Source organism: Dipodomys merriami, unplaced genomic scaffold, assembly GCF_024711535.1.
Source record: "Dipodomys merriami isolate MVZ:Mamm:240054 unplaced genomic scaffold, mDipMer1.0.p SCAF_1, whole genome shotgun sequence".
Taxonomy (NCBI): domain Eukaryota; kingdom Metazoa; phylum Chordata; class Mammalia; order Rodentia; family Heteromyidae; genus Dipodomys; species Dipodomys merriami.
The window spans coordinates 110,781,066-110,808,904 of NW_027202270.1; the positions used below are offsets into that span (position 1 = coordinate 110,781,066).

Sequence of the window (27,839 nt, forward strand, 5' to 3'; positions counted from 1 at the left end):
AAAGTCCATGAGATTCTCTTCTCTTCTTTTCTCCTCTTTTCTTTTTTCTTTTCTTTTCTTTACCTTTTTTTTTTTTTTTTTTGGTCTGTCGTAGGGCTTGAACTCAGTACTCAATGCCTTGGCACTGGCCCTGAGCTTCTTTTGCTTAATTATAGCTCTCTACCACTTGAGAACCACATTGCCACTTCTGTTTTTTTTTTTTCTGTTTATGTGGTACTGAGGAATCTAATCCAGGGCTTCATGTCTGTTAGGCAAGCACTGTATATCACTCAGTCACATTCCCAGCCCCTGAGACTCATCTCCAGTTAACCACCAGAAAACCAGAAGTGGAGCTGTGGCTCAAAGTAGCTTTGAGCATAAGAGGTCAGGGACAGCACCCACGCCCTGCGTTCAAGCCCCATGACCCAAAAAACAAGTCAACAAAAGAAAAAAAGAGAAAGTTTGTCAAATTCTTTTTGTTGTTGTTGTTGACTTATTTTTTTTTTGGTTGTGGGGCTTGAAGTCAGGTTTGCTGTCCTTGAGCCTCTTTGTGCTCAAGACTAATGCTCTACCACTTGAGCCACAGCACTACTTCTGGTTTTGAGTGGTTTATTGGAGAGAAGAAGCCTCATGGGGACTTTTCTGCCCAAGCTGGATTTGAATAACAATCCTCAGATCTCAGCCTCCTGAGTAAGATTTATAGGCATGAGCCACTGGTACTAAGCTGAGTTTTAAACACTTTCTATATATTACTCGATAACTATTTTAGGCATTTAATGCCATTGTGTTATAAAACCAACCATAAGCAATACATAATAAGTGAACTTGACTGGTTTTATTTTGCACATAAATTTTTTTTAAATTTTTTTTCCACTTCATTCACAAGATGGGCAGTGGTTTAGATATAGTGCATGAGTTAATGATTTTCAGAACCTGGTGATGTAAAGGGTATTTTAAGAAGTTTAAGCAAAAGCATAAATATTTAATTACTATTTCTAGGTAATATTAACGAAGCCAGGAATATTTTGAGAACATTTGAAGAATGTGTTCTAGGATTAGCAATGGTTCGCTTGCGAAGAGTAAGTTTAGAACGACGGCATGGAAACATGGAAGAAGCTGAGCATTTGCTTCAAGATGCCATTAAGAATGCCAAGTCAAATAATGAATCATCATTTTACGCTATCAAACTAGCCCGACATCTTTTCAAAATACAAAAAAATCTTCCAAAATCAAGAAAGGTGCTTTTGGAAGCCATTGAAAGAGATAAAGTATGTATTTTTAAAGAATGTCTATTTAAAAAATGGTGGTCATGTTTTACTTTGGCAACTATGATGACAATTTCATTCTGTATGTAATATATTTTGTTACTAAATGAGGACAACAGTCCCTCTAAACTGATGTTGCCATTTTTAAAAGCTTTTCCAATTATTTTGAATTAAAAGCTTTAGAAAATTAAGCCGGGCGCTGGTGGCTCATGCCTGTAATCCTAGCTACTCAGGAGGCTGAGATCTAAGGATCGCGGTTCAAAGCCAGCCTAGGCAGGAGAGACCATGAGACTCCTATCTCCAATAAACCACCAGAAAACCAGAAGTGGCGCTGTAGCTCAAGTGGTAGAGCGCTCACCTTGAGCTGAAGAGCTGAGGGACAATGCCCACGCCCAAAGTTCAAGCCCCACGGCCGACCAAAAAAAAAAAAAGAAAACCAAAAAGAAAGAAAATTAAGATTACTGCCGGGCGCCAGTAGCTCATGCCTGTAATCCTAGCTACTCAGGAGGCTGAGATCTGAGGATCACGGTTCAAAGCCCAGGCAGAAAAGTCCGTGAGACTCTTATCTCCAATAAACCGCTGGAAAACTGGAAGTGGTGCTGTGGCTCAAGCGGTAGAGTGCTCCTCTTGAGCTGAAGAGCTGAGGGACAGCACCTAAGCCCAGAGTTTAAGCCCCACGACCTACAAAAAACAAAGAAAATTAAGATTACTAGTTTAAAAAGTTTGCAGACATCTTGACACTTTTTAGAACTTTTTTTGTTTTTATTTTTTGGTCGGTCCTGGGGCTTGAACTCTGGGCCTGGGTGCTGTCCGAGCTCTCCAGATCAAGGCTAACCTGCTACCACTTGAGCCACAGTGCCACTTTGGTTTTCTGATAGTTTATTGGAGATAAGAGTCTCATGGACTTTCCTGCCCAGGCTGGCTTTGAGCGGTGATCCTCAGATCTCAGCCTTCCAAGTAGCTAGGATTACAGGTGTGAGCTACCTATGACTGGCTCATCTTTAGAACTTTTACAGGTTTAGAGACAAGTTGAACAAACATTGCCTAGGAGAACACTTTATTACAAAACCAGGAACAGTAATAACAATTGACAAAAGCCCATATACTGCAAATATCTTATTTTTCAGGTTTTTGTATACTAACAAGTTTGTTTAAGACAAATCCCCTCTATCTGCAGTTGAAGCTATCTAAGCTATTTAATAATAGGAACTATAAAAATTTTTTAAATTTCTTGTGTCTGTGTGTATGCATGTGTACAGCAATACTAGGGCTTAAACTCAGGGCCTGGGCACTTTCCTTTAGTGAAGCTCAAGGCTAGCTCTACTGTTTAAGCGACAGTTCTACTTCTGACCTTTTTGGTAATTAGAGATAAGTTGACTTCAAGTCAGAATTCTCAGATCTCAACCTCCTACGTTGCTAGGATTGCAGGCTGAGCCACCAGCACTTGGTATATTTCTGTCTAGTATGACAAGTCAGATTATCCAATTTATTGGCAAGAATGAAAAAAATCTGCATAATTTGGGAGATAGTGGGATGATGTCACTACCTATTAATAAACTAAAGTTTATGAGTTGTATTACTGAGTTTAAAATCGAGACTTGAGAAATTAAGGCTTTTTATAAAATCTATTATTTTAATAAAATAGAGATACTAATTGGTACTGATTTTTACACAGGAGAACACCAAGTTGTACCTCAATTTACTTGAAATGGAATATAGTGGCGACCTCAAACAAAATGAAGAAAATATCCTAAGTTGTTTTGACAAAGCTATACATGGTTCATTAGCTATTAAAATGAGAATTACATTCTCTCAGAGAAAAGTGGAATTTCTTGAAGATTTTGGTTCAGATGTTAATAAGTAAGCTCTTAAATGCATTACTTCAATGGGGAATGAGCATTGATATATTTTTGAGTCATAATTTGGTGATTACTATAGAGATTAATATATTGTTACATTTAAAAATGTTTTTTTCACTACTTTTAGATATATGTGGGGGGGCTGGGAAGGTGGCTCAGTAGTAGAGTGCTTGCCTTGCGTGCATGAGGCCCTGGGTTCAATTCCTCAGCATCACATAAGCAGAAAAAGCCAGAAGTAGCACTGTGGCTCAAGTGGTAGAGCGCTAGCCTTGAGCTGAAGAGCTGAGGGACAGCGCCCAGGCCCAGAGTTTAGGCCCCATGACTGGCAAAAAAAAAAAGTGGGGTTAAATTCAGTTTTCTGAATATATGTATACTTAATAAGAGTATATATAGCTTGTCTTCTCTTTGAAAGTATTTTCTTTGTTTTTACAACAAAAATTCATATCATTGGTGAATGAAAATAGGAAACATCAATCATGTGAAAAGGGAATTGACACAAGTATCAATGCAAAAATTACATCAATATTTAGTCTGTAGGATAATAAGGGTATTTGGGCGTAAGATGCAGCTTGGGAGTGTGGGAGAGTGCTTGCTTGTGGCATGTATAAAGCCCAAGCTATAGTCTTCTGAAACACAAACACAAATAATAGTTAGATGGTATTAATCTGAATTTGGAATGGCACGTTATCTGAGCTTGGAAAAGAGAGTATACAATCTCATTAGTCATGCCTAATGCCTTTATATCCTGCAGTGAAAAAGCTGAAAGTTGAAGGTATTTTAAATTTGCTCTGGACTGGGAAAAGGACAAATTTAACATTTATATTTGTTGAAGTGAAGAGTAAAAACACTTGCTAGAGCATTACTGAAGTTCTAGTCTTAAATTGATTCTAGTAAAGAAATACTCAATATCTGTTAACCCTAAGTTTTCTGTATCCTTATATTGATTTCCATTGAAATCACTAACCATAAGCTAGAATTGTATACGTTTGTATTTATATATACATTTTTGATAGTTGTTTAAATTTCAGTTAAACTAATACAACAGTTAATATTTAAGTGCTTGGCACAATGCTGAATACTTCATAATTATTATTTAATGGAAAACTAATACCTTAATGAGTATGAGTACTGTTCTTTTAATAGATGAAGAGAGGCTTAAGACATACAGCAGTTTTTCCAAAGTCACTTAAAGGATTAGAATTAGAACATTGTTCAAAGACTGATCCTGTCTCATATTTTTGTGTATTTAATGTCATTTTTGTACAAAAATATGTAATTATCAAATATATAATTCTAGGTTTTAGTTAAATGGTATTCTGAGAAAAAATGTATGAGGTCACATACTTGTTAAAGAAGGTTAGTCTCTTTACATCATGCGTCATAGAGGAGATGGAACCTCATTTCATTATTATTATATTATGATAATAACAGGAAAGACTGAAAACAGATTAGGACTTATATGAAACTAACATCTGCCTTTGGAGGGTTTGTGCAGTAGAAGTGTGGAACGTAGGTCTTGTAAATGCTATTCCAAGTGTTCTACCCAGTGCCAGAAGTATGCTTTATTTATTTATTTAGGTCAGTTGTAGAGCCTGAACTCTGGGCCTGGGCACTGTCCCTCAGCTCTTAGTGCACTACCACTTTGAGCCACAGCACCACTAATGATTTTCTGGTGGTTTAATGGACATGAGAGTTTCATGGATGTTCCTGCCTGGCTGCCTTTGAGATCCTCAGATCTCAGCCTCCTGAGTTGCTAGGATTAAAGACAGGAGCCACTGGCGCCCAGCAGAAGTGTGATCTTGATTTTGCTGGCATAAGTAAGTTCAGAGCACTTGTAGTAGGCAGTTGACAATATCCAGCTATTGAAGGTTGGACAAGCAAAATTAAATGATACTTCATTTTAATTTGGCAATAATCAGCAGATAAATTAAAAGTTTTAACACAAAGATATCTTTTTGGCTCTTTCAGTTAAAAAGTCTTGTGATTAAGATTGCTATTGAGAACAGAAAAAACGATGACAAATGAACCATGTAGAAATTTATATGCTCAGGTTATCTAAATAAGAATTACTTAATTTTTTGTTTGTTTTTGTATAGTACAAAGGACATATTTTTTGTTGTCTTCTTCCCCCTTAGGCTTCTGAATGCTTATGATGAACATCAAACACTCCTCAAAGAACAAGATACTTTAAAACGCAAAGCAGAAAATGGGTATGTAACTTACTGCTAAGTCAGGAAGAGATATGTAAGATATTTCAGTGTTGACATACTCGTAAAGACAAATAATTCTTAATACTTTATCAACCATTAGTGTGAACTTTTTTTTTTTCTGTTGATCTTGGGGCTTGAACTCTGGGCCTGGGTGCTGCTGTCCCTCAGCTCTTTAGCTCAAGGCGAGCGCTCTACCACTTGAGCCATAGTGCCACTTCTGGTTTTCTAGTGGTTTTTATTGGAGATAAGAGTCTCATGGACTTTTCCTGCCCAGGCTGGCTTTGAACCTCGATCCTCAGATCTCGCCTTCTGAGTAGCTAGGAGTGAGCCACCGGCTCCCGGCTTAATGTGAACATTTTTGTATATTTTTTAAATTTTTGTTGGTCATGGAATTTGAACTCAGATATGAATGTTTTTACTGATTTGAAAAAAATACAAAATGGGTGGTTGAGAAGCTTTGAAACAAGAATGAAGGCCTTTCATCTGGACAACCTGGTAACCCATCTCAGTGGGCTGTGCTGTGGAGAGGATACTTGAGTTAGAAAGCCAGTAGTAGGGTGGGCTGGGAATGTGGCTGAGTGGTACAGTACTTACCTAGCATGAATGAAGCCCTGGGTTCGATTCCTCAGTATCACAGAAACAGAAAAAAACAGAAATGGTGTCGTGGCTCATGTGGCAGAGTGCTAGCCTTGAGCAAAAAGAGCTCAGGCACAGTGCCCAGACCCTGAATTCAAGCGCCAGGACTGGCAGAAGAAAAAAAAAAAAGCCAGTAGGTTGAGTGTAGAATGGGGTCAACAAACTTCTAAGTAGTTGGGAATTAAGGCAGGCAGATGGTAATAACATGAGTGAGGTCATGTTCTAGTGTAGGAGAGTGTTGAGATTGTTTAAACTCCATCAAAACTGATCAACTAAACTGAAGTTTAGCAAGAACATGGATACTGGGTAAGAGAGTCTTTAATTTTTATGAAGTTAGAAATGAAGATTTTTCATATGAAAGCATTAAAAACACTACCAGGGTTAATAAAATACCTTTAGACTTGAACAATAAGGCCACTGTTTTGCTGCTTTGAGTGACATCTCAATGTGATCTGCCAATGTAGCTGGAGAGTTGTAAGTTTGGAAAGTGAGAAGTAAGGCTACTAGTCTAGAAAAGGCTGACTAGAAAAGGCTTTGTCCGGTTTTGCTGAAAAACATGCAATATATGGTGGCAGAGGGTTCTTTGAGGAGGGGATGGAGCAGTTTCATCTGTGCTTTGGGCAGATAATCTGATAAGACTTTGAATCTATCAGAGGTCATATGTCAGGATGCTTCAGAAATACATGACAAAGTAAAGTTCTTAGGATACACTATTTGGGGGGCGGGGGGGAGGGCTCTGGTTGTGGGGCCTGAACTCTGGGCCTGGACTCTGCCCCTCAACTCTTCAGCTCAAGGCTAGCCCTCTACCATTTGAGCCACAGCACCACTTCCGGGTTTTTTCTTTTTGCTTATGTGGTGCTGAGGAATCGAACCCAGGGCCTCATGGATGCATGGCAAGCGCTCTACCACTGAGCCACCTTCCCAGCCCCAGGATACACTATTTTTGAAGAGATTGAATGCATTAAAAAAAGAGAATTGTTGAGTTCAACCTGTTGTTTTCCAGTATCTGTCCAGCTATGTATTTGTCACTAGATGTCGATGTCTTCAGAACAGCACCAAAAAGAAAAAAGAGCCAGACGCTGGTGGCTCACACCTGTAATCCTAGCTAATCAGGAAGCTATTAGGATAGTGGTTCAAAGGCAGCCTGGACAGGCAAGTCAGTGAAACTCTTTATCTCCAATAAACCACCAGAAAACCGGAAGTGGCACTGTAGCTCAAGTGGTAGAGCACTAGCCTTGAGCTGAAGAGCTGAGGGACAGGGCTCAGGCCCAGAGTTCAAATCGCATGAATGACAAATGAAAAAAAGAGAAACTTTAGTTAAATATACATAGATGATATTTATCTAGAATGCCCTGTGTGAGGGCCTTTTTTTTTTTTGGTCAGTCGTGGGGCTTGAACTCTGGGCTTGGGCACTGTCCCTATGCTCTTCAGCTCAAGGTGAGCACTCTACCGCTTGAGCCACAAAGCCACTTCCTGTTTTTCTAGTGGTTTATTCGAGATAAGAGTCTCAGACTTCCCTGTCCGGGCTGGCTTTGAACCATGACCTCAGATCTCAGCCTCCTGAGTAGCTAGGATTACAGGCGAGAGCCATCGGCGCCTGGCTGTGTGAGTTTTGATTGAAAGTTTGTTTTGACCTTTTCTATAGATCAGAAGAACCAGAAGAAAAGAAAGCACACATGGAAGATACACCATCATCTACACAGATGATTGATGGTGATTTACAGGCAAATCAAGCTGCATATAATTATAGTGCCTGGTATCAAGTGAGTCCACATAATTTTTTTTTCTTGCTGATACTTAGCCTCATGCTGGCTTGGCTTTCTTGCTTATAACTCGTGTACCACTTGAGCCATGCCTACTGTTGAGATTTTTGTTGGTTAACTGGAAATTGAGTCCCAGGATATTTCTGCCAGGGATGGCAGAAATGGCCATGATCCTCCACTTCTCAGCCTCCCTAGTAGCTGGGATTATAGATATGAGTTACTTATGCCTGTACTTTTTGCTTCTTTGAAAGAACACACCTTTGCCATTGTTTTGTATAATCAATGCTTTTTGTGGTTTGTTAGGATATCAACAATGAACACATTATTTTCTTATACTAGTTTTTTCAATATATGGAATCCAGCTATAGTTCTGGAATCCTAACATGTTTGCTTTTTCTTTTCAGTACAATTATCAGAATCCTTGGAATTATGGACAGTATTATCCTCCTCCTCCAACCTGATGGGAAACAAATCAGATGGGAGTGTATGAAAAGGATCAGTTTTTAAATGAGGGATGTAAACACAGCATAAGCTTGTTTTATTTGATAATTTGTCTTCCTTGTTTTTGTGTAACATGATTTGTTTAGTAATAAGGGAAATGTCAATTAGTAGCTTATCAGATACTATTTCCTACCGTTTATAAATTTTACTTTTTATTGGAGAACTATTTTTTTTATTTTTTTGCATTAAGTGGTCTAGGATTCTTTTGCAATGCACTTGCAAGAGTTTTATAGCCTTAAGTGTAGAGGAAAAAACTGACTGCCAATCATGTCAGTGTAGTACAGATTCTGAAAACACATAAGGGCTGGTTATTAGGGATTTCTTATGTAAAAACAGGGAAAAAGAAAACAATGATTTTTTTTTAACCTTGTTGATGTTATCAGAATGTTTCCGTTGTACTTGTGAATTTGGAGCTAATTTCAGAAAACAAACTTAAAAGACCATGCCTTGGGAATAGATTATAAATGTGAAAATGTCACATTTGCATCCCGTTACAAATGAAAAATCATATCAAAAGTATGTTGTTTCCAGAGACTTTGTACTTAGAATATTCATGTAAAACTTGTGAAAAAGCTTTCATTTTGATCAAACTGATCATCTTCATTTTTGTAATAAAGCTGAAGACTCATCCAGCAATTACTTATGAGTTCATTTTGTGGGAGAACACCTAATACATATTCAATATTACTAATGGTTTGTGTTGCAGAACTTCAATTTATCAAGGAATAAAGAACTTCTGCCAAGATTGCTTAGCCCTCTGAACTTTCAGCTTAAAGGGCTGGGAAGCTGGCTCAGAGGTAGAGTGCTTGCCTCCCATGCATGAGGCCCTGGGTTTGATTCTTCAGCACCACATAAGCAGAAAAAAAATTGGGAAATGGCCCTGTGGCTCAAGTGGTAGAGCGCTAGCCTTGAAGTGAAGAGCTGAGGGACAGCACCCAGGCCTAGAGTTCAAACCCCACAACCAACAACAAAAAAAAGTTCTACATATACCTTTGGCCTTTTTTTTTTTTTGGTCAGTTGTGAGATTGAACTTTGGGCCTGGACACTGTCCCACAGCATAAGGCAAGCTATCTACCACTTGAGCCACAGTGCCATTTCCAGTTTTCTGGTGGTTAATTGGAGATGAGTCTCAAGACATTCTTGCCTGGGCTGGCTTTGAACCGTGAACCTCAGATCTCAGCCTCCTGAGTAGGTAGGATTACAGGTATGAGCCACCAGCGCCCAGCTAGACCCTCAGCTTCTTTTGTTGTTGGTCGTAGGGCTTGAACTCTGGGCCTGCGAGCTGTCCCTGAGCTTTTCAAAAAGCTCAAGGCTAATTAGAAATGACAAAATAATGGCATTTGCAGGGAGGAATCATGTTGAGCGAGGTAAGCCAAGAACGAAGAGACAAACGGTACATGGTCTCCCTGATAAGTGAATGCTAAATCCAAAATGTTAGGTGATAGGACAAAACTAACAGGACTTAAGAAACAAAGAACTCCCACTCATCTGGTTGAACCACTACTAAATATCCCCATGCTGCTGATCACACATATGGTATATAACATGTGAACACCATTATGTTACAGACTGTGATAGACAGTTTGCTCCAGGAAAGTTAGAATGAACTTGTGACTTTAAATGAGCAAATTATTCCACAATACTGTGAAATTCCGGAAATTATGTAATCACTTAATCACAATCAAAAAAAAAAAAAGAACCTCAGGGAAGGTAGGGAGGGAGGGGATGGTAGGGAGAAAACAATGGAGGGGGTAACAATGTTCAAGAGGAAGTGTACTCATTACCTCACTCATGTAACTGTAACCCTCTATATAGTATCTTTACAATTAAAACAAAAAAAGCTCAAGGCTAGTGCTCTACCACTTGAGCCACAGTGCCACTTTCAGTTTCCTGGTGGTTAATTGGAGATGAGAGTCTCGGGGATTTTCCTGCCCACGGCTGTCTGTGAACTGTGATCCTCAAATCTCAGACTTCTGAGTAGCTAGGATTACAGGTGTGAGCACCTAGCACCCTTAGCTTCTTAACCATATTTGGATAAAGACAAAAGGGATAAAGGCAAAAATCTCCAATTACAAATTATTCCGATAGGATGAGGTCTCACTTTGTATTCCAAATCAGAGCATTAATACAAGTTAACACCAAACCAAACATATAGTTGGTAAGATTTTATTGAGCCTTTTAGATTACAACATGAGGTAAAAGGAAAAAGTACTCCTTAACCAATATTTTACACAGCTATACCAAAATATTTTAGATTTGTGGGACTTATACGGGATTGCATTTCTCAAAAATTGGTATCAAGTATAAACATGGGTTAACTCCTTGGATTTTCCAGTTGACTATTCCAACACAAGTTTCAAGGCCAAGTTTTATCACTGCTGATCTCTTCAGATCTGAAGAACTATTTTAATCGATGTCCACTAATTCCACTTCAAAAATAAGTTTTGCATTTGGTGGAATTCTGTTGAAAGTCAAGGTAAATTTGACAAAAAGTGCCTCATCCTGACCCACAATAACCTTGGTATAAAATCAGAATTATGTTCTGGGTTTCACCCCTAGAGCTTTTGCTGGGTGTGGTAGTATATCCTCAGTATTTATGAGACTGAGGCAGGAAAAGTGCTAAAATCAGGAAGATAAGAGTGACTGAACTATATAGTGAAATGAAATAATACTGTCTCAAATGGGAGGAAATAAAAGCTTAGAGCTTGATTTAGAATGTGATGCGTTACTAGCAAGAAGTACCTTAATGCAAATCAACCTGTCAATACATGATCCATGTAAGAGGAAACTGCAGCTGGCTATGTTATTTCAGTTGGCTATTACATTTTTGAAGTTTAGTAAGACTAATAAAACCAACAGCTATAAACTACCTTCCCATTTTCCTATACATTAGCCTGAATAATCTCAAATGATTGCCTTTTGGTTTTGTGTTTACTGAGCCTATCAGAAGTACTGTGATTAACATTAATAAATATATTTCTTTAAACTATTTGTCCTGTTCTCATATTACAGTTGATACTTCTATTCATTTAACCTTAAATTATACCATAGTATAAAACTGTCCTGATGTATATAGTTTACTAAAAGTTGTATTGTGCCTTGCAACAAAGTAATTTCTTCAGACATCTAAGTAAGAATTGCCTTTCAGAGATGTAACTTTTCTATTTAAGATCTTAAGAATAAGAGAATATGAGACACCTTGCACCAACAGAAGTATCTGCTGGGTGTGTCAGAAGTTTTGTAATTATTCCTTTGTAAGGACGTTGAGATGGGAAGGATTCTTTTTTTTTTTTTTGGGGGGGGGGGTCCAGTCGTGGGGCCTGAACTCTGGGCCTGGGCGCTGTCCCTCAGCTCTTCAGCTCAAGGCTAGCGCTCTACCACTTGAGCCACAGCACCACTTCCGGCTTTTTTCTTTTTGCTTATATGGTGCTGAGGAATCGAACCCAGGGCCTCAGGCTTGCAAGGCAAGCGCTCTACCACTGAGCCACCTTCCCAGCCCCTGGGAAGGATTCTTAAGGCCAGCCAGGGCAATGTGAGACTCCATCAAGAAAAGTACCATCTGTTAAATGCTGACACATAAATATGTAAACAGCAAGAGTATTCTGGACAGGAATCCTGATCTGATCTGAAGGCTAGTCTAGATAACATCTTTCACATCTTCAAGAACACCTTTCACATCTTCAGGTGCTTTTATGTTTCTGCTTTTAGTTACGAAGGGAAAAAAGAAAGGATACTTGGCATCAGGCTGTCCTTTCTTCCCATAAGCCCATTCTGGTTCAATCTCCAGTCGAGCCTTTTCTCCTTTACTCATAGTCAAAAGTGCTTCATCCCACTAAAGACGAGCAAAGTAAAAAAATAAAAATGTTCAAAAGACAGAACAATAAAAATCATTCATAAAAGCAGCCTGTTATTGTATTTTATTGTCTTAAGGCATTATACCTGATTGAGTGCTAAATCTGTCTTTAATTTTCTCGGGAAAAAAGGAAAAATGCTTTTTATTTTCAATGTAATGGTCAAACTCTCTAAATGATATAACGTGAATATTAGTGCAATATCTCAAATTATAAAAGTCAGCACCATTATGAGAATTTTACTCCAAAAGCTTTTTTTCTCTAGGGGTAGATTCCACAACTTGTATGCTTACAAACTTATCCTGTTAGAGCACCAAGATCTTTTGAATAAGGCAGTTTTCAAAGAAATGTTGATTTGTTCTTGGTTGCCTTTCCCCTTTTATCACATTTAGATCTTAAAGCTAGTCCCACAAGTGTTAAATGGCAGTGAAGACAATATAATCATACTGTTAAAATGCAACAATCACATAAACTTCAATGGAGAAAAAATTCACTTGATAGTTACCTCCATATAGTAGGAATGCACTAAACACTGAGCTTTTCTACTAAGCCTTTACTTGCAAGATGTTTTTTTTCTTTTTTGTCAGGCGTGGGGCTTGAACTCTGGGCCTGGGCGTTGTCCCTCAGCTCTTCAGCTCAAGGCGAACGCTCTACTGCTTGAGCCACAGCGCCACTTCCAGGTTTCTAAGTAGTTTATTGGACATAACTGTCTCACAGACTTTCCTGCCCAGGTGGGCTGGCTTTCAACCGAGATCCTCAGATCTGTCTCAGCCTCTTGAGTAGCAAGGATTACAGGCGTGAGCCACCGGCACCCAGCCAAGATGTTTTGTATTATCTAAGCTGAATATGAGTAAACCCAACCTTAGGACTGGCAAAGAGTGATACTTTAGATATTCCATAACCAGGTACTACTGGCTCATGCCTATAATCCTACGCAAGACGCTGAGCTCTGAGAATCTTGGTTTGAAGTCAGGTGGGGCAGGAAAATGAAGACTCATCTCCAATTTTTAAAAAAGCTGGAAGTAGAGCTGTGGCTTAAATGGTAGGGCAATAACCTTGAGCCCTGAGTTCAAGACTCAGGACTGCCCACTGTCACCCTCCTCACCAAAAAAAGCTTATGACTTTATTTTTGAAGTTCTCAATACATGATCTTAAAACAATGGTCAGAACCTGGCATGGAAATGTGATTCTGTTGGGCAGGGAAGATGGCTCAGTGGTAGAGCGCTTGCCTTGCATGCCTGAGGCCCTGGGTTCGATTCCTCAGCACCACATAAGCAAACAGAAAAAAGCCGGAAGTGGCGCTGTGGCTCAAGTGGTAGAGCGCTAGCCTTGAGCTGAAGAACTGAGGGACAGCGCCCAGGCCCAGAGTTCAGGCTCCACGACCGGACCCAAAAAAAAAAAAAAAAAAAAAGGAATGTGATTCTGTGAAGCTGACTGCTACCCTTCATTACATCTAATTTTGAACACTAGTATAGTAATATAGTGTAATACAGGTGGGTAAAGTATGCCTCGTTTATGTTTCAAAAATATTTTTACAGAAACAAACTAAGCAGTTCAGTGAGACAAATATTTTACCTCTCCACATTATCTATATTCCCTTTCCAGATTACATATAAATTCTCTCTCTCTTTTTACTTTTATTTTTTGTGTGTGTCATAAGGCTTGAACTTGGGGATTGGGCTCTGTCCCTGAGACCTTTTGCTCAAGGAGAGCACTCTACCACTTTGAGCCAAAGCACCACTTCTGGTTTCAAAGTGGTTAATTGGAAATATGAGTCTCAGGGATTTTCCTGCCCTGGCTGTCTTGGAACCATGATCCTCAGAGCTCAGCCTCCTGAGTAGCTAGGATTACAGGCGTGAGCCACTCCCACCCTGCTCTGGATTACACATACATTTTTTATAATTCTTTTCTTGTTTGTCCTGGGCCTTCAATTTAGGGCCTGGGAGATTTCCTTGAGCTCTTTTGCTCAAGGCTAATACTCTACCACTTTGAGCCACAGCTCCACTTCCAGTTTTCTGGTTAACTGGAGGTAAGAGTCTCATGGACTTTCTCCTGCCCAGGTTTACTTTAAATGGTTCTCTTGAGTTGCTAGAATTATAGGCTCTTTCTTTACAAGACTTTTAAAGACCAAACTAGAGAGCCAAATATTATGGCAAAGTATGGCCTTATGAAGAGAAATAGAAAAGGGTTAGAAATTGAAGGAACTGGGCTGGGAAGGTGGCTCAGTGGTAGAGCCCTTTTGCCTGAGGCCCTGGGTTCGATTCCTCAGCACCACATAAGCAGAAAAAAAAAGTTGGAAGTGGCGCTGTGGCTCAAATGGTAGAGTGCTAGCCTTGAGGTGAAGAGCTGAGGGACAGAGTTCAGGCCCATGACCAGACTCAAAAGAAAAAAAGAAATTGAAGGAACTAATACTTTGGTCCCTTCTACATTGATGTTTTAAGGTATGTTCATTTAATCTTGTAATAACCTCAGAAGTGTGGATACTACTGAGTAGGAAACAAGAGAACTGATGCCAGATCACCTAGCAATGAGAATATCCAATGTGTCTGACTGAAACAATTACTTTCATTTTATCTCATTATTTACATCATAGCAAATTAAGCATATGATTAGCCATTCTTTACTTACTCCTCTGATAACTTTACCTACTCCAACCTTAAAACTTAAAGGCTTGGCACTTTTCTTCTTCTTTGAACCTGTAAAATAGATTAAAATATTGATATACTCATTCTTTTTTTTAAGATCTGAGACCAGAACTTGAACTCAATACATGCCACTTTTGTTTACTGGCTAGAGCTCTACCAACTGGGCCTCCAACTCATACAGTCTAGTTTTTTTTTTTAATTAAATCAAGTTTTAGTGGAAACATAGTGACTTAATTACACTTTTAGAATTGCAATACTACAAAGTTTAAAAATTCAAAAAGCCAGGAGCCAGTGGCTCACACCTATAATACTAACTATTCAGAAGGTTGAGGTCCGAGTATTGCCATTTGAAGCTAGCTGGGCAGAAAAGTGCCAGTACATACATACACACACCTGTACTCATAAACAAAGAAGGCAGATAAATTCAAGATATGAAATTATAAGAGTAAAAGATTACAGCTATACTAACATGACTAAAACTGTATTTTAAGCCTTTTATATAGAAATACTAAAAGCATCACTTTTGGATAGCGATATGATTTGAACATCAGCTTGGTCCTCAATGTAGTATTGTTGAAATGTGCTGGAGATTTAAGAGGTGATTAGTAGTCATTAAGAATTAATGTGGGAGCTGGGCACTGGTGGCTCACGCCTGTAATCCTAGCTACTGAGGAGGCTGAGATCTGAGGATCACGGTTCAAAGCTAGCCCAGGCAGGAAAAGTCCATGAGACTCATCTCCAATAAACCACTCAAAAAACTGGAAATGGCGCTGTGGCTCAAGTGGTAGAGCGCTCACCTTGAGTTGAAGAGCTGAGTGACAGCGCCCAAGCCCATAGTTCAAGCCCCATGACCAACCCCCACCCAAAAAAAGAATTAATGTGGGGTAGGATTTGAGGGGGGCTGGGAAGATGACTCAGTGGTAGAGTGCTTGCCTTGCATGCATGAGGCCTTAGGTTCGATTCCTCAGCACCACATAAGCAGAAAAAAACAGAAGTGGTGCTATGGCTCAAGTGGTAGAGCACTAGCCTTGAGCTGAGAGACAGTTCCCAGGCCCAGAGTTCAGACCCCACAACTGGCAAAAAAAAAAAAAAAAAAAATTAATTCAGGGCTGGGAATGTGGCTTAGTGGTAGAGTACTTACCTAGCATGCATGAAACCCTAGGTTAAATTCCTCAGTACCACATAAACAGAAAAGGCCAGAAGTGACACTGTGGCTCAAGTGGTAGAGTGCTAGCCTTGAGCAAAAGAAGATCAGGGACAATGCCAAGCCCTGAGTGCAAGCTCTAGGACTGGCAAAAAAAAAAAAAGGAGGAGGAGGAGGAGAAGGAGGAAGAAGAAGAAGAAAAAGAAGAAGAAGAAGAATTAATACTATTTTCATAGGAAGTATCTTGCTCTTGTTGGATTGGTTATTTCATAAATCAAGGCTGGCATATCTTACCAAGTGCTTCTCTTTCACACACTCCCAATGGCTTCCTTTTTACTTTTCCACTATGCACAGAACAGCACGTTCCTCACCCCAGAAAGTGAGCAGATGCTGCTTGCCCCGTGTTCTTGGAAGGTCCAAACCATGACCTCTTTTATAAGACTGTGTCTCAACATATAGCCTAAGCTAGCCTTAAACTACTTATGGTCCTTCTGCCTCAACCTTAGTGTTAGGTTTTTCAAGTGAGAGCCACCATGCCTGATTTAAACTTTACAAACTACTTAGTCTACTAAGGTAATAGAAAACAAGTTAAAACAGATATAGCCAAGGAAAAGTTTCTGCATCAGCTTGTCTGTTACACAATACTTTCTAATGATTAAAGGCAAAAAGACGATATGTAAGACGACTTACTTGTTTGAATATTAGTATCAAAAACAGTTCCATCCTGTAGTGTTCCTGTATACCAGCAGTGAACAACATCTCCCTTTTTGGGAAAGTTTGTTTTATCCCCCTTTTTTAAAATAGATTTTGTATATTTTGGTGGACCCTAAAAACAAAACAAAATCTCAACAGAGTATTTTTATTCTTTTAGAAAGATGACAGTATACTTACATAGCCCAAGTCTGATCGTGAGTTTGATGATAAAATAATTTTACCTCTAGCCAGTAGAATTGTGTGGCTCAAGTGGTAGAGCACTTGAGAAAAAAAAAAAAAATCTCAAGACTTAGCCCCTAGGTTCTAAGTTCAAGCCCTAGTATGGGCACAAAAACAAAACCACCACCCAAACCCCCCCATAAAATTTGGGACAGATCGTTAAGCTAGACTTGGGCTATTTCCTTTGTCAGGAATGCCTACATACATTAATAAAAGCTAAAAATAACTTTAAAGTTTATTTTACCAAGTTCAACCTGGTTATAAAATAGTTTTTAAAATAGCTTTGAACAATCAAAATGTCTGTGGAGGCAATACTAAATACAAAGTCAGAAGTTATTTCATAGAATAGGGTACTAACTGAAAGAATTATTTAGGGAAATGGTATACTTCAAATCAGAGTCTGGCTCACTGCCTATATTCAACCATCTCTCAGTTTAAAAAATTAGTACTATAGGCTAGTAGCCAGTAGTTCACAACAGTAATCCTAGCTACTCCGGAGGTTAAGACCCAAGGTTCAAGGTTCCAACCCAGCCCTGGCAGGAAAATCCATGACACTCTTACCTCCAATTAATCATACACCCCTACCCCGCCAAAACAAAAAAGCTACCCTTAAGCAAGAGAAGCTCAGGGACTGCACCCAGACCTTGATTTCAAGCCCCAGGATCAGCAAAAAAAAAAAAAAGAAGAAGAAGAAGAAGAAGAAGAAGAAGAAGAAGAAGAAATGAAGTACTATAGAAAACATATGCAATTTCTAGAACACACATAAGCAATAAAGTAGAAAAAACACAAACCTCATCCAGAGTCTCTTCAGACTTGGTTTCTTTGGGTTTATCTTCATTAAGCTTCACATTTTTTACTTGCTCAGATACTTTACTTATACTTTCAGTACCTTTGAAACGCTGTAAAAAACATTCTGTCAATACTGCAAAAATGCTAAAAACTAGCAACTGCAACTAGATTTTGAACATTTAGAAGAATGAACATCTTCCCAATGAGTACATATTATGTAACTTAAGCATAAATCTAACCAAATCACCTAAGAATAACTGTATTAATAAGCATTTTAAAGGTCTGGGAATGTGGCTTAGTGGTAGAGTGTTTGCCTAGCATGTATGAAGCCCTAGGTTCAATTCCTCAGTACCCGATTAAAGAGAAAAGGCCAGAGTAGAGGTGTGGCTCAAGTGGAAGAGTGCTAGCCTGGAGCAAAAGAAGTTCAGGGACAGTGTCCAGGCCAGTTCAAGCCCCAGGATTGGCAAAAAAAAAAAAAAAAAAAAAAAAAAGGCACATTTTAAAATCAACTAATCATGTCTTTCAGACAGACCATCTCTAAATATAAATTTAGAAATGAGAACTATAATGGTTTTAAAAGCCAGTCAAACTTGGAAATATGAATGTTGTTTACCAAACTATTTATTAATGATCCTTTCATTCTAATAAAATACTGGAGATTTTTATAAAGCTTTCTAATGGAACTTTACTCTGTCCATATAACAGGTTATATGTAGTATAAGTGGCAAATTATGTCCTATGGAAAATTAAGATTAAGAATTTGTTGGTGGGGCTGGGAAGGTGGCTCAGTGGTAGAGTGCTTGCCTTGCATGCATGAGGCCCTGGCTTCGATTCCTCAGCACCACATAAGCAAACAGAAAAAAGCCGGAAGTGGCGCTGTGGCTCAAGTGGTAGAGCGCTAGCCTTGAGTTGAAGAGCTGAGGGACAACGCCCAGGCCCAAAATTCAGGCCTCATGACCAGATCTTCCCCCCACCCCCAAAAAAAGAATTTGTTGGGCATCAGAGGCTCATACCTGTAATCCTAGCTACTCAGGAGATTTAGCTCTGAGGATCACCATTCAAAGCCAGCCCAGGCAAAGTCTCTGTGAGACTCATTTCCAATTAACTACTCAAAAGCCGTAAGTGGTGCTGTGGCTCAAAGTGGTAGACCACTAGCCTTGAGCAAAAAAGCTCATGGTCAGCATGCAGGCCCTGAGGTCAAGCCCAACGACTAACAAAAAAAGAAAAAAGAAAAAGAATTGTTATCTCAATTCTCATTGGAATAGGAAATTATTTTTAATCCAGTCTTTTAGCCAGGCGCCGGTGGCTCTCACCTGTAATTCTAGCTACTCATGAGGCTGAGATCAAAACCAGCCTAGGCAGGAAAGTCCATGAAACTCTTAACTCCAATAAACCACTTGAAAACCAGAAGTGACACTGTGGCTCAAGTGGTAGAGCTTTAGCCTTGACATGAAGAGCTGAGGGACAGCGCCCAGGCCCAGAGTTCAAGCCCCACAACAGACCAAAAAAAAAAAAAAAAAAAAAAAAAATCCAGTCTTTTTTAGAATGCCAAAATATTCTCTCACATTGCAATTTAGCCTTACTAGATTTGACAGTCCTGTTTTGGTAACAGTTAAGAAAAACTACAGGGCTGGGAAGGTGGCTCAGTGGTAGAGCGCTTGCCTTGCATGCCTGAGGTCCTGAGTTCGATTCCTCAGCACCACATAAGCAAACAGAAAAAAGCTGGAAGTGGCGCTGTGGCTCAAGTGGTAGAGCACCAGCCTTGAGCTGAAGAGCTGAGAGACAGTGCCCAGGCCCAGAGTTCAGGCCCCATCACCAGACAAAAAAAAAAAAAAAAAAACTACAGATGAAAAACCTCCAACCTTTTCTGTGAATGAATGTACTTAAATCTTCATTTTGGAAAATGATGTTCTGCTAACAGAATACAACAATACTCACCTTACTTTCAAAGAGATGGTTATAGGCTGTAACCAAATGGTCCTTATTAGCCGTCTTGGCTACGTTTTTTATGTTTCCTAATAATTTATGCTCTGCCAGAAACTACAAAGAAAAAAACTGGTTAGTTGAAAGCTGGTTAAATCTTTCAAGCAAGAAAGATCTGAAAGTAAAAAGTTGAGCTGGAGTGATGGTCCATGCCTGTAGCTCTAGCTACTGGAGAGGCTGAGACAGGAGAATCTTTTGAGATCAATACTGGCCTGGACAACACAGCAGAAATACTTTAGCATAAGCACAGTGAGATTTGATTGTGACATTTATACAATTTGATATAATTTACCTTGATCAAATTCAACTCATTTATGTTCCCCTTTAAGTACCCTTCTTTCTACACCCTCCATTTTACATTTCATTGTGCTATTTTCATAGAAAATGTACTTCTACAATGGGCTGGGAAGGTGGCTCAGTGGTAGAGCGCTTGCACAATATTCACCCACCCCTCAGCTGTTGTTTTTCAATAAGACTAAGAAATGAAATAAACATTGATACTGTACATTTACTATATATATATTATATATATATATATTTTTTTGTTGTTGTTGTTGTCGGTCATGGGGCTTGAACTCTGGGCCTGGGCACTGTCCCTCAGCTCTTCAGCTCAAGGCTAGTGCTCTACCACTTGAGCTACAAAGCCACTTCCGGTTTTCTAGTGGTTTATTGGAGATAAGAGTTTCACAGACTTTCCTGCCTGGGCTGGCATTGAACCATGATCCTCAGATCTCAGCCTTCTGGGTAGCCAGGTGTGAGCCACCGGTGCCCTGCTCATTTTATATATTTTTATCTCCTGCTTCATGTAAAAAGTAGACTTAAAAATACCAGTTATTTATAATAACTCTTAAGGCTATGTTTGGGAGAAAAAGGCTCATCCTAATCTTTTTCTCATCAAAGAATGCACACAAAAGACCATCTACATAATAAGCACATGAAAAGCAGCTGCTCATGCAGAAGTCTACTTGGCCCTACCCTTGGAAGCCACTAGCCCTGGTAAGCATAGCTATCTTGACCTATGCCTGCTAAGAATAGTGCATGGGCTAAAATCCTCCTTGTCGCACACTACATAAGAGACCATGTTGTTCTAAAGGCTCAGTTTTCTATCTATAATGAAAGATTAATAACATCTATGTCAAAGTGTTGCTATAAATGCAATACTTCATGTATTTAGCATACATAACCTCTCACGATAAGAATATATTAGCTATTATGACTAAAAAATACTTAATAATTCAGGATAACAATTCCTTTTCTGTCAAATATAAGAAGTTGAGAGATTAACTCCAAAATAGTTCTTCTAAAATATTAAGGCACCAACAATGAAAGTTTGATGGCCAGTCTAAGCTACTAAGCAAGATCCTGATTTTAAAAAAAAATCATATATTAGAATTCTAGTAACTAAATTTCCCTCTTTGTTCTGCTTCCTTTCCTGCCTGTTTCTTGCTGGATTCACTTTGAAAGTTATCCTTCAGTATCACCAGTTTTGGAGGGTTTTTTTTTGTAAGTTATGGGGTTGAACTCTGGGCCAGGGCACTGTCCCTGAGCTCTTTTGCTCAAGGCTAGAGCTCTACCACTTTGAGCCACAATGACACTTTTGGTTTTCTGGTGGTTACTTGGAGATAAGAGTCTCATCCTGGATGGGCTGGCTTCCAACCACGATTTTCAGGTGTCATCCTCCTGAGTAGCTAGGATCATAAACATGAGCCACCAGTGCCAAGGATCTAACAATTTTTCTTTTTCACATTATTGCTCCTGCATTCTTTTCCTCTTTGCTTCTCTCTCTCTGAAATACTTTGAAGAAGGCTGACTGGAGAAACATGAAGGCTTATTACAACAGAAGCAATCAGTTGCTTTAGCATTCTCATAATTTCTTCAGCAAGGTTCCAGGAAAATATCTAAAATAAATCTCTTTGATATCAATAAAATGACTATCAAAAATTTGTTTATGTATGTGAATGATCACTATAAAAAACACATTTAAAAGATAACTGTCAAGGGTGCCCCTGTAATCCTAGCTACTCAGGAGGCTGAGGATAAGGTTCGAATCCAGTCTGGGAAGGAAAGTCCATGAGACTCTTCCCCAGTTAACGGACAAAAAAGATGGAAAAAGAGCTGTGGTTCAAGTGGTGGAATGCTAGCCTTGAGTACAAAAGATCAGGGATAGCACCCAGGCACTGAATTCAAACCTAGGACATAGAGACAAACAGCACGTGCGCACACGCACACAAACTGTCACAATAATAGAACCCAATTCTCTTGAAATGTTCCACACTAGCCAGCTGAATATTAGATTCTACATTGAAATAATTTGTTTTCTAAGAAATTAATGAAGTTTCGAAGCATTAGTTACTTGTCTATTCCATTGAAACACTGTTTTAAGAAGCAATAGTTTGAATAAAATGTTATTAGAGTCCTAATCGGGTCTTTTTCACTCTGGTATCCTCACTGTCAGTATTCTCTATCAACATATATATATATATATTTATTTATTTATAAAACAAAAATATGATTGGATACTGACGCTATGAGAATTATGCATACATCATGAAATCGAAGTTGGGAGTTCTTTTATCACTGCAAATATACACTGTATCACTCATAGCTCTGAATGATTAACGTTACATTTTGAGAATTTAGAATTTTAGGAAAAACACTCGATGCTTTGCCATTTCAGACTTTTGTAGTTTCCATTTATACTTGAAGGAAAACTGTGTACACAATGAAGTGTACTGGAGTTTAACTGATCGAGTTATGAGCCTAATTTCTAAACGACAAAAAAGAAAAAAAAAAAGGTCTGGCACAAGTAAGCTGTGACTACAGACATTGGTTAAGATGGAGTCTGCTGAGACACTGCTGGGCCTACAGAAAAATGAATGCCGATGAAGTTCTCTAACAATGGGAGACCAAGGTACAAGGAATGTAGGTGCCAACTCCCCTAAAAGAAATCAAAGGTGAAAAGGCCACGTAAAGGGTTAATTAAAAAGAAAACGTTGAGCCACCACGTGTCTCGGCCTTGGAGAAACCCCTGGAAGGAATCGAGGATGGGTATTCAGCAGGCTGGTGAGAAAAGCAAGTTGCCAACACCGTCCTCACCGCGATCTTCCCAGCCCTATCCTCTCGGGGTCACACACACCCCCGAGCATCGGCCCCACCTTCACCCCCCCCACCCTCCCACCCCCGGGCTGCTGCTTTCCTTCCACCCAAGGATCCCCAACTGGGTGTGAATTCCGCGATCGCAGCCCGCACGCCGCGGGCGGGAGAGCTGGGAGGCCCGCGGGGAAGCAGGGGCGGCCCGAGGGGCGGGAGCGAGGCGCCGAGGCCTGGGCGCGCCGCTCGGGCCGGGCCCGCCGCGGGAGGACGAGGGCGGGGGCACCGAGGAAAACCGGACGTCTAGACATCCATGGGGGGGGGGTGTCCCTCAGCCGCACCAGCCCGGCCGCCCAGCCGCCTCGGGTACCGAATCTGAACCGTTATCCTGCAGAAACTTGATAATGTCCTTCTTGGGCAGCTGCTCACTGCGTAGCTGCTCCACGGTCCACGCCCGCTGTGGCACGGCAGCCGCCATCTTCCCCCACCGGCGCTGCTTCACTAAGCCCGCCCGCCTAACACTTCGGAGTCGCCCGGCCTTCGGGGCGGGGCTTGGGCCCTCCGCAAAGGGCGCGAGGGGCGGGGTCTCCGTGCTTCCGCATAGGATTGGGCCCTGTGCTTGAGTGACGTCAGGACTGGGCTATAAGGACTTCTTTCCCTGAGTCCTGTGGTAGGGGGGTTGGGGGGGAAATGGGAGACGGGAGAGCGCTGTTCTTAGTTGGGCCTTGCTGGAGGCGACCTCTGACGTCACTGCGGCCTGCTCTCCCTCTTCGAGCCTGACCCCCAACCCTACGTTAAAAGAAATAACTTGGCTGGAGTGTGCTGGGAGATAGCCCGTTTGCCACTGTGAAAATAGAACCGTGAAGCCTGCTGAGATTATTTTGAGAAACGGGAAAGGCAGGTGGGGAGAATGGATTTACGGATGAAATGAGGAGGGTACATTATATCCCGGTGGGAAGGTAACAATGAACCCTCCCCCTGATGAGAGCGAATACAAAGCGGCATTCGATCCGATTTATAATCTTAATTAGTTCACATCTGAGTTATTTCAGTCACAGCCCATATTGTCATCATGTTCCTTTTTGTTTGTTGGTCGTGGGGCTTGAACTCTGGGCCTGGGCGCTGTCACAGCGCTCTTCAGCTCAAGGCTAGCACTCTACCCCTTGAGCCACAGGGCCACTTCCGGTTTTCTAGTGGGTTATTGGTGATCTGATTCTCACGGGGTTTCCTGCCCCAGCTGGCTTTGAACCGTGATCCTCATATTTCAGCTTCCTGAGTAGCTAGGATTACAGGTGTGAATCACACAAATCAACCCTTTCAAGTAAACCTGAGAAATGTCTCTAAAGGTATAAAGGTTAAAAGGTATAAAGTAGCTGTACTTAGGCATCAATTTATTTTACATTATGAGGGTAACACTACAATGCTATGCACTCTTTTCCAATGAATTAATAAATGATTGTTATAATAATGATTATTGGAGATAATAATGTTTATTGGAGATGAGTCGCATGGACTTTCCTGCCAGGGATGACTTTGAACCATGCTCCTCAGAGCTCAGCCTCCTAGGTAGCTAGGATTACAGGCCTGATCCACTGAAGCCCAGCCCTCATTTTATTTTTATAAAATATTTTTATTGTTATCAAAAAATCTAGGAATTATTATTATATAAAATCATTATTATAAAAGCCAGGAACTGTAGCCAAGTCTGAGGTAGAAAGCTACAACTAACATACTTTTTTACATATAGTAATTTCATACCAACACTTACTATCTCAATATACCAGGAAGCTACCTGTGAGGCAGGAGGACCGAGTGTCAAGCCAGTATGAGACCCTGTTTCAAGCAAGCAATGAAAACCAAGAAGAAGAAGAAATAAAAAGATGTACTAATGGAGTTTTGAGGCTCTTTTTGTTTGCTTGTTTAATTTCCTAATGAACAAAAGTACCAGACTTCATTCACTTCCATTTAAATAATAAATGCATTTTTGCTTGATATTTTATTGTTATAAAGATGATATACAGAGGGGTTACCATGTCATAAGTCAGATGAGTACATTTTATTTCAATGTCTATGGGAAGTTTCATCCTATGTACTTATATATTTGGACTCAATAAACTACAATATTATATAAACCTGTGTGTGGTCAAAGTTATGTTAAGCCTGAATGCATTATTTGATGAAAACTATAGTATGCATTTTTTTTTCTTGTCATGGGGCTTGAACTCTGATCCTGGGCACTATCTCTATGCTCTTCAGCTCAAGGCCAGTGCTCTACCACTTGAGCCACAGCACCATTTCTGGTTTTCTGGTGGTTTATTGGAGATAAGAATCTCAGGGACTAAGCCGGGCGCTGGTGGCTCACGCCTGTAATCCTAGCTACTCAGGAGGCTGAGATCTGAGGATCGCAGTTCAAAGCCAGCCCGGGCAAGAAAGACCGTGAGACTCCTATCTCCAATAAACCACCAGAAAACCGGAAGTGGCGCTGTAGCTCAAGTGGTAGAGCGCTAGCCTTGAGCTGAAGAGCTGAGGGACAACGCCCAGGCCCAGAGTTCAAGCCCCACGACCGACAAAAAAAAAAAAAAAAAAAAAAAAAAAAAAGAATCTCAGGGACTTTCCTGCCAGGGCTGGCTTTGAACCTTGATCTTCAGAGCTCAGCCTCCTAAGTAGCTAGGATTACAGGCCTGAGCCACCGACGCCCAGCTCTTATTTTATATTATAAAATATTTTTATTGGTGGGGCAGGGTGTGTGGAGGGGGAGATGGGAAGGGATGGGAAAGGGAAACAAAGGAGGAGGCAACAATTCTTGATAAGAAATGTACTCATTACCTTGCTCATGTAATTGTAACCCCTCGGTACGGTATTTTCACCATAAAAAAACATAAATCATTTTAGTAATAGAGAAAAAATATTTTTGTTATTATAAGATGATGTGCAGAGGGGTTTACAGTTTTATGTCATCTTTTCTTCACTCTGTCCCGGTTTTTCCCTCCCATCACAGTTATACAGTTTCTTTTCAACAGTGTCTACTGAGTACCACTGCTGCACTGCTCTTGTCCACTCTTGGTCCCTCCATTCTGTGCTCTCTTGCCATCCCTCCCAACCAGATAATGAGAACAGATGAATGAACAAACAAGACAAAAAGAAAAGAAAACTTTTGTTTCTATTTTCTGAAGTTCATTTAGGTAAATATTATTTTATATGATGAGGCACATACTCACTGTGCCTTTGTGTTCTTCCCCTAAAAGTATCCTTCTTTGGTCTCACTGTGTGTCAATTTCTACAGTCCTGTATAATGTTCTAGTATGTATTTTTTAAATAATTTTTTTTATTTTAAAGAAAATATTTGCTATTTGTCTCTCTAAACTTGACTTACTACTTCACTTAACATGATTTAAATTCTAGGTCCATCCATTTCCCTGCAAATGACATAATATTATTCTTTCTAATGACTGCAAAAATAGGAATCACATTTTTTTGTAAGGCTGTTTCCATAACTTTGCTAATGTGAACAATGAATATGGATGTGTAAGTGTCTTTATAGTATCCTGGCTTATGATGTTCTGGGTGGTTGCTCAGAAATGATATGGCTGAGAGGAAGATATGTTTAGTTTTTAAGAGGAACCTCCAGACTGCTGTCCAGAGTTTACATTCCCATCGACAGTCCAATTGAGCTCTTTTTCCCCTCCATTCTCAACAACATTTGTTGTTCCTATTCACAATGTTGGCCAATCTAACAGGGGTGAGATGGAATTTTGATTTGCATTTCCTTTATGGCCAGTAATTACGCAATAAAGACATTAAATAAGAGCTGAACATGGTGGCTCATCCCTTTCATCCTAGCTACTCAGGAGGCTGAGATCTGAGGATCATAGTTCCATGCCAGCCTGGGGAGGAAAATCTGTAAGCCTCTTATCCCAATGAACCAGCAAAAAGCCGGAATTGGAGCTGTGGTTGACGAGGTATAGTGCTATCCTTGAGCAAAAAAGCCCAGGGACAGCACCAGGCTCTGAGTTCAAGCCCTAATGTCATCACACACACACACATACACATTAAATAGGTTACCACTCCAGCAAAATGGACTTAATAATTTTTCCCTTTTAAGAGAAAAATATATGAATTAATCCCACACATACTTTTCACCTCATCAATAAGGTTAAGTTCTCAAAAACCTTGTCCCCAGAACCTTCCGGCTATTTATTATTGATGGCAAGCGATGAACACCAATTGCTTGCAAGCGGAACTCAAATCTAGATTCCGACTCTTTTTAGGCCTAAAGGAACCGAGCATGGGGACGGGATTGAGAGTCACGCCGCTGGCTGCGCGCATGCGTCTGCAGGAGCTCCCGCAAAGACTTCCGGGAAGCCGACCAATAACCAATCCCAAGGCGAGGCCGGGTGGAGGGCTTTTCAGATGGGAACCCGAACCGGGTGCGAGCGCCCGCCTGATGGTTCCACAGCTTGGTGCCAATGAAGCCTGCGGGAGTCGGAGCTGTGGCGGTTACGCGGCCCAGGCTGCGGGGGGCTGAACGAAGAAGCCTTCGGTCGTCTTTGGCCTCATGAACGGACGGCAAAGAACGCTCTTCCAGACGTGGGGCTCCAGCCTTGTCCGACCCGCCCGGGCCCCGGGTTGCGGCCTCCGGAGGGAGCTGCCTCCGGACCCCGGCGGCTCCCCGGCGCGTGCGTCCGCGGCGGTCGCTCCGCAGGCCCAGCCCGCGGCGGAAGAGGCCCAGCCCGGGGCGGAGGAGGCCCAGCCCGACTCGGATGACGACGTGTTGCTGGTGGCCGTGTTGGAGGCCGAGCAGCGGCTGAGGGTAGAGAATGGCGGCTTCTGCACCTCCTCGGGCTCCCTGTGGATTTATCCTACCAATTGTCCGGTGCGGGACTACCAGCTGCACATCTCCCGCACCGCCCTGTTCTGTAACACCCTGGTCTGCCTGCCTACCGGGCTGGGGAAGACCTTCATTGCGGCCGTGGTCATGTACAATTTCTACCGCTGGTTCCCTTCTGGCAAGGTGGTTTTCATGGCGCCCACGAAACCCCTGGTGACACAACAGATCGAGGCTTGCTATCAAGTGATGGGTATTCCGCAATCCCACATGGCCGAATTGACAGGTATGTTTAGTGAGAAGGAACGGATTCCCGAGGGGACGCGGACGTCTTCTGGTGGCAATAGAGCCCCAGGAACTCCTGGA

At 40.8% G+C, this 27,839-nt stretch overlaps 3 protein-coding genes, 1 long non-coding RNA gene and 1 other non-coding gene across 11 annotated transcripts in view; 4 read left to right on the top strand and 1 right to left on the bottom strand.

Annotated features, from left to right (window-relative positions):
• The window catches only part of Prpf39 (pre-mRNA processing factor 39), a 36,012-nt gene extending 27,163 nt beyond the window's left edge, over nucleotides 1–8,849 (top strand). For all 5 annotated transcript variants that reach the window (XM_070027335.1, XM_070027354.1, XM_070027345.1 and 2 more), the window contains 5 exons: nucleotides 979–1,247; nucleotides 2,920–3,104; nucleotides 5,239–5,313; nucleotides 7,595–7,712; nucleotides 8,117–8,849. In XM_070027335.1, the coding sequence (XP_069883436.1) occupies nucleotides 979–1,247; nucleotides 2,920–3,104; nucleotides 5,239–5,313; nucleotides 7,595–7,712; nucleotides 8,117–8,173 (704 nt within the window). In that variant the 3' untranslated portion in view covers nucleotides 8,174–8,849. The remainder of the gene's footprint in view (nucleotides 1–978; nucleotides 1,248–2,919; nucleotides 3,105–5,238; nucleotides 5,314–7,594; nucleotides 7,713–8,116) is intronic.
• LOC138835421 (small nucleolar RNA SNORD127) lies at nucleotides 1,300–1,385 on the top strand. The gene has a single exon (XR_011374609.1). It is a non-coding gene; the product is annotated as a small nucleolar RNA SNORD127 (small nucleolar RNA).
• Nucleotides 8,850–10,363: 1,514 nt separating the features above from the next.
• Nucleotides 10,364–23,169, bottom strand: Fkbp3 (FKBP prolyl isomerase 3). Its single transcript, XM_070027388.1, has 7 exons — nucleotides 23,019–23,169; nucleotides 19,514–19,615; nucleotides 17,578–17,685; nucleotides 16,544–16,679; nucleotides 14,693–14,760; nucleotides 11,948–12,045; nucleotides 10,364–10,674 (listed from the first exon to the last, which is right to left on the bottom strand). The coding sequence occupies exons 1-7, from the start codon at nucleotides 23,124–23,126 to the stop codon at nucleotides 10,620–10,622; spliced, it is 675 nt and encodes a 224-aa protein (XP_069883489.1). The 5' UTR covers nucleotides 23,127–23,169; the 3' UTR covers nucleotides 10,364–10,619.
• A 152-nt stretch (nucleotides 23,170–23,321) lies between these two features.
• Nucleotides 23,322–24,541, top strand: LOC138804287 (uncharacterized). The gene is made up of 2 exons (XR_011365213.1): nucleotides 23,322–23,607; nucleotides 24,433–24,541. It is a non-coding gene; the product is annotated as an uncharacterized lncRNA (long non-coding RNA).
• Nucleotides 24,542–27,068: 2,527 nt separating this feature from the next.
• Nucleotides 27,069–27,839, top strand: part of Fancm (FA complementation group M) — a 61,568-nt gene continuing 60,797 nt past the window's right edge. For all 3 annotated transcript variants that reach the window (XM_070027402.1, XM_070027410.1, XM_070027420.1), the window contains exon 1: nucleotides 27,069–27,759. In XM_070027402.1, coding sequence (XP_069883503.1) covers nucleotides 27,204–27,759 — 556 coding nt within the window. In that variant the 5' untranslated portion in view covers nucleotides 27,069–27,203. The remainder of the gene's footprint in view (nucleotides 27,760–27,839) is intronic.

What these genes read in the sequence shown, in the direction of transcription:
- Fkbp3 (XM_070027388.1), bottom strand. Translation starts at nt 23,126, where the DNA reads ATGGCGGCTGCCGTGCCACAGCGGGCGTGGACCGTGGAGCAGCTACGC. An exon ending in ACCATCTCTTTGAAAGTAAG is followed by an intron (nt 17,686 to 19,513) that starts GTGAGTATTGTT and finishes TGTTTTTTACAG; the next exon opens with CGTTTCAAAGGTACTGAAAG. An exon ending in AAAGGACAGCCTGATGCCAA is followed by an intron (nt 10,675 to 11,947) that starts GTATCCTTTCTT and finishes GACTTTCAACAG; the next exon opens with AATTCCACCAAATGCAAAAC.